Here is a 5,663-nt window from a genome sequence, read left to right as displayed (position 1 = left end):
AATGTCAGGAGAAACTTGGTACAAGGGTGCATCTGGTGTGAATTAAATTGGAACTGTCTGAGAAATGAAATTCTGTAAACAACTCTGGAGTACTGCAACTAAAATGTTATATTGTTGAATACATGAATCAGGTAGATTAAAGTTCTCTTGCAATTGATGGAAAGGCAAAATCAAATTATTAACAATCATTTGGTTGACATAAAAAGGCCCTTTTCTTTCCAATGTTTGTAATAAAATGATTTGTGAGGAAATTTGATGTATTTATTAAATCATAATGAGGAGGCTAGGAAAGATTGATATTTGTCAAAATCCTTAAAGAAAAGTGTATGTAAAAGGTATTGAGAATATTTCAAAATTGGATATTTAGAAATAAAAGTACAATTGGTCATGAATACAACATCCTGCAATGAAAAATCATTTAACAATGAACAATCAACAGTGACCCAAGAAGGTTTAGGTAAATCTTGATAATCTTTGGACATAGCATACAATTGACGAATCAAAAAAGCATTATGATATAGTCTAAAGTCTGGAAATCAAACACCCCCCTCGGTTTTGGGATGAATTTAATTTGGATAGGGCAATGCGTGCACGCTTATTATGCCATAGAAACGTAGCACATATAGAATTAATCTGTGTAAAATAATATTTGGGGATTTTGAATGGCCCGCTTCCTGTGATGGGTTCTGAAGTCTGCTCTAGGGAGCGTCCCGGCGGGCTTTAGCGCTTGCCGTTTCTTGTGGCGCTACGGGCGGGGCGAGCGAACCCGGGCATGGACCACCCCGCCCAGCACAGAGGGGGGGAGCTGATGTCTGCGCTATTACTTGACAGATCTTTAGTGGAAGAAGACGACCCTCACATGAAAGTGTCTCTTGGGAGCAGCGATATGGGAGTGTCTGCTCATCTTCAGTCTTCAAAGACCGGAACAACTAGGTTTTTTACTAGCAATACGCACAGTTCTGTGGTACTACAGGGCTTTGACCAGTTACGTCTAGAGGGCTTGCTGTGCGATGTGACACTGGTACCTGGAGATGGCGAAGAAGTATTTCCTGTTCACCGGGCTATGATGGCATCAGCAAGTGATTACTTCAAGGCTATGTTCACAGGTGGCATGAAGGAGCAAGATCTGCTATGCATTAAACTTCATGGTGTGAACAAAATTGGCTTAAAGAAGATCATTGATTTCATTTATACTGCTAAGTTGTCTCTCAATATGGACAACCTTCAGGATACTTTAGAAGCAGCCAGCTTTTTACAGATTTTGCCTGTTCTGGACTTCTGTAAAGTGTTCCTCATATCTGGGGTTTCTTTAGACAATTGTGTGGAGGTTGGGCGTATTGCTAACACCTACAATCTGACAGAAGTGGACAAATATGTGAATAACTTTATCCTGAAGAACTTTCCTCCTTTGTTAAGTACAGGGGAGTTTGTGAAGTTACCCTTTGATCGTCTTGCCTTTGTGCTTTCTAGCAACAGCCTTAAGCACTGTACAGAACTTGAACTCTTCAAGGCCGCTTGCCGTTGGCTACGGTATGAGGAGACTCGAATGGAATATGCTGCAAAATTAATGAAGAATATTAGATTTCCACTGATGGCACCACAGGATCTTATTAATCACGTCCAAACTGTGGATTTCATGAGGACTGACAATACCTGTGTAAATCTACTTTTGGAAGCCAGCAATTACCAAATGATGCCATTCATGCAGCCAGTTATGCAGTCTGAGAGAACTGCCATTCGCTCAGATAGCACTCATCTGGTGACATTGGGTGGCGTGTTAAGGCAGCAGCTGGTTGTCAGCAAAGAACTGCGCATGTACGATGAAAAAGCTCATGAATGGAAATCTTTAGCTCCTATGGATGCTCCGAGGTACCAGCATGGAATTGCCGTGATTGGAAACTTTCTTTATGTGGTAGGAGGTCAGAGCAACTATGATACAAAAGGGAAAACCGCGGTGGACACAGTCTTCAGGTTTGATCCGAGATATAATAAGTGGATGCAAGTGGCATCATTGAATGAGAAGCGCACCTTCTTTCACCTGAGTGCCCTTAAAGGACATTTATATGCTGTTGGTGGAAGAAATGCAGCTGGTGAATTGGCTACAGTGGAATGTTACAATCCACGAATGAACGAATGGAACTATGTTGCTAAGAAAGAGAAGGAGGAGTCAGAGGCTCGTATGCGCCAGGCATCAAAGAGCTCTGAGCAGTCATCTGGAGGAGGGGGAGGAGGTTCTAAACATTATCCAGAAGACGACTTACAGTTATTAATCAAAGCTGTGAACCTCTTCCCAGCTGGGACAAATGCAAGATGGGAGGTCATTGCCAATTACATGAACTTACATTCAACCTCTGGAATAAAAAGGAACGCTAAAGATGTCATTAGTAAAGCGAAGAGCCTTCAGAGACTTGATCCTCATCAAAAGGATGACATCAACAAGAAAGCGTTTGACAAATTTAAAAAGGAACACGGTATAGTTCCACAGGTCGTAGATAACGCAGCCCCTTCAGAGCGGTTTGATGGGCCCGATGCTCTTGCCTGGACGACAGAAGAGCAGAAACTTTTAGAACAAGCGTTGAAGACGTACCCCGTAAATACCCCAGAAAGGTGGGAGAAAATTGCTTTGGCAGTTCCTGGCAGGTCTAAAAAAGAATGTATGAAGAGGTACAAGGAACTTGTTGAAATGGTGAAGGCAAAAAAAGCTGCCCAAGAACAAGTGGTGAATGCTGCTAAAGCAAAGAAATAAAACTAAATTAAATATTTGTTCTGTTTATTTTATAATAAAATCTGTGAATGGTAACATTGACAATGTGAATTGTACCTGGGGAACAATCATCATTTTAATCGTATCAAGTCTGCCCCACCAAGATAAAAATAAAGGAGACCAAGAGGTCAAAAAATTGGTAATTTTAAGTTTTAGAGCAGTAAAGTTGTGGGATAATGTATCACGAACATTAGAGGAGAACCATGTTCCTAAATATAAAAATGTTTAAGGGCACCATGTAAAGTTGGTAGAATCAAACATATGTCGATAGCATGAAGAATTTAAAGGTAACATCTCAGTCTTGGAGAAATTTAGTTTATAGCCTGAAACACTCGAGAATGATGAGATTTCATGTAAAAAGGGGGGTAGAGAAGAAACAGGATTGGACATATAAATAAGAATATCATCTGAATATGCAGAAAGTTTAATTTGGTGGGATTTCAGTATAAAACCAGTAATAAGGGGGTTATTTCTAAGTCGTTCAAGGAAGGGTTCCAAGCATAACAAAAAAAGTAATGGGGAAAGGACGCACCCCTGACGTGTACCTCTTTGCAGACAAAAATATGGGGAAAAAAGACCATTAACAAAAACAAATGCTTTTGAATCTGTATATAATAGTTTGACATATGAAATAAACTTTGGACCAAATCCAAACCATTGTAAAGTGTGAATCATGAATTCCTAATTTATTCGATCAAAAGCTTTTTCGGCATCCAAAGATAATGCGGCTAAGGGAGAAGGATATTTTCCACTAAGAGTGAGAATATTGGAAAACATTCTGGCATTATCAGAAGCTAAATGTCCTTTGACAAAGCCAGCCTGATCTGGGTTAATGAGAAAAGGAATAACTTTCTCCAAGCGGGAAGCCAGAATCTTTGCAAAAATGTTACAATCATAATTGATTGGTGATATGGGACGAAAACTTTTGCAAAAAGAGGGGTATTTGTTTGGTTTAGCAATGGCAATAATAAGGGTTCTAAAAAAGAGCCACAGGCCTTAGAAATAGATAGGAATGAATTAAAAAGTTCTAAATAATTTAGGGGCAAAAATTGAAGAAAAGGCTAAAAATAATTCAACTGAAAAGCCATCAGGGCCAGGAGCCTTAGATGTTTTCAAGGATTTGAGAGCATCAGATATTTCTTGAAGAGAGATATCCTCCTCCAGTGGTGAGAAGACATCTGGTAGAGATTTATGGTTTGGGAATATCTTGGAAGAAAGATACAAAATCTTCTTCAGAGGGATTAGTAGTTTCTGTGTATAAGAGATTGTAATACGATTGAAATGTATCAATAATATCATAATTGGATGAGAGGAGTTTATTGGTCGTTTCTGAGTGGATAGGGCCAATGTTTTTACGTTCTGATTTAATTTTTAAATAATTCTTTAATATTTTCCCTGCTTTGTTTTGGCCTCCGTGAATTTCGATTTAACCTTAAGAAGGATGTTACAGGCATCCACAGTGGCAACTTTGTTCAGGGTGGATTTAGCTTTAATTAACTCTTGTAGTGATGAGGAGGATTTGGATGAAAAATAGTTATGTTCCAAAGCTTTGATTAGTGTTAGGGTTTATTTATATTTAGCACTCATTAGCTTTTTTTTTCTTGGAAGAATAAGCAATAGTAAACAATGCTTTAAATGCATCCCAATTATTGTGGATTGAGGTATCTAAAGTATTGTTAAGTACAAAAAATTCATTAATAAAAGAGGTTCTGAAATAAAAGTGTGATCTTATAAAAGGTGATTGTTGAATCGCCAGCGACCTTGTTTGCATGTAGTGATGGATATATCAATATAGAGGTAGAGACGGGAGCATGGTCAGAAATAAACATATAACCAATTTCAAATGAGTGGAGACAAGGTAACAGTGATTTGGAGATTAAAATATAGTCAATACGAGACCTTGTATGGTGTGCAGGAGAAAAAAATTTAAATTCTGAGGCATCTGGATTACATGTTTTCCATGCATCAAATAGAGGACAAGATGAAATGGCAGATTGGAATGATTTGTGGGTTTTATCTGGTTTAAATTTACATTTGGATTTTCTGTCTGAAAAAGGATCCAACCAATTATTAAAATCACCACCAACCACTACATTAGAATTAGATATAGATAATAGTTTCATTTTTATAGACTGCCAAAATTCCTGATCTGGTTTAACAGGTCCATAAATGTTGAAAAAGGTAATTTGCACTTTGTTGATGATAGCGTCAACCAGCACCCAACGACCATTAGAATCCCATTCTGATGATAATATTTAGGCATTAGTAGATTTATGAAACAATATAGCAGCACCACCATGACGTTCAGTAGCAGGAGAAAAAACAATTTGATTGACCCATTGGCGTTTGAGTTTAAGAGATTCTACATTATTACAATGGGTTTCCTGTAAAAAAGAGACTTGGGTGTTAAGTTTAGCTAAATGAGACAATACCTTTTGACATTTGACAGGATGACCTAGACCACGCACATTCCACAAGACCACATTAACCATGTTGTTGGATTAGGGGATACATGAGGAAATAGGAACATGAAACTGCATAATCAACAAAAAAAGAGAAAGAAAGACATTGTTTGTTATGTGATGAGGAAAAAAAATTGTTAGAAGTAAAACAATTAACATGAAACATGACTGAAAGTGAGAAGAAACAATAAGAATGGAAAGTAAAAAAGAGAGGGAAGAAACAGAAGGAAGAAGCAGGTAAACAGATCAAGGAATAATATCCAGATCTGTAAAGAGAAGGATGATCGAAAAGAGAGGAGCATAGTGACGCCGAAGGACACGGACCACAGTAATAGATACAAACAAATGAAGAAAAAGAGAACCTCATGAATAAAAGGAGAACAAATAATCAGAAAATATTAAGTAAGCAAACTTTTGGAATCAAATTGGCGATCCTG

At 37.9% G+C, this 5,663-nt stretch overlaps 1 protein-coding gene across 1 annotated transcript; it reads left to right on the top strand.

Annotated features, from left to right (window-relative positions):
• The first annotated feature begins 669 nt into the window (after positions 1 to 669).
• Positions 670 to 2,746, top strand: LOC146863234 (kelch-like protein 13). The gene has a single exon (XM_085643159.1). The coding sequence runs from the start codon at positions 773 to 775 to the stop codon at positions 2,744 to 2,746; it is 1,974 nt and encodes a 657-aa protein (XP_085499285.1). The 5' UTR covers positions 670 to 772.
• The last annotated feature ends 2,917 nt before the right edge of the window (positions 2,747 to 5,663 follow it).

This window comes from Triturus cristatus, chromosome 2_2 (genome assembly GCF_964204655.1).
Source record: "Triturus cristatus chromosome 2_2, aTriCri1.1, whole genome shotgun sequence".
Taxonomy (NCBI): Eukaryota; Metazoa; Chordata; class Amphibia; order Caudata; family Salamandridae; genus Triturus; species Triturus cristatus.
Note: the sequence above shows the minus strand (reverse complement) of the source record. Positions and strands in the feature narration are given on the sequence as shown.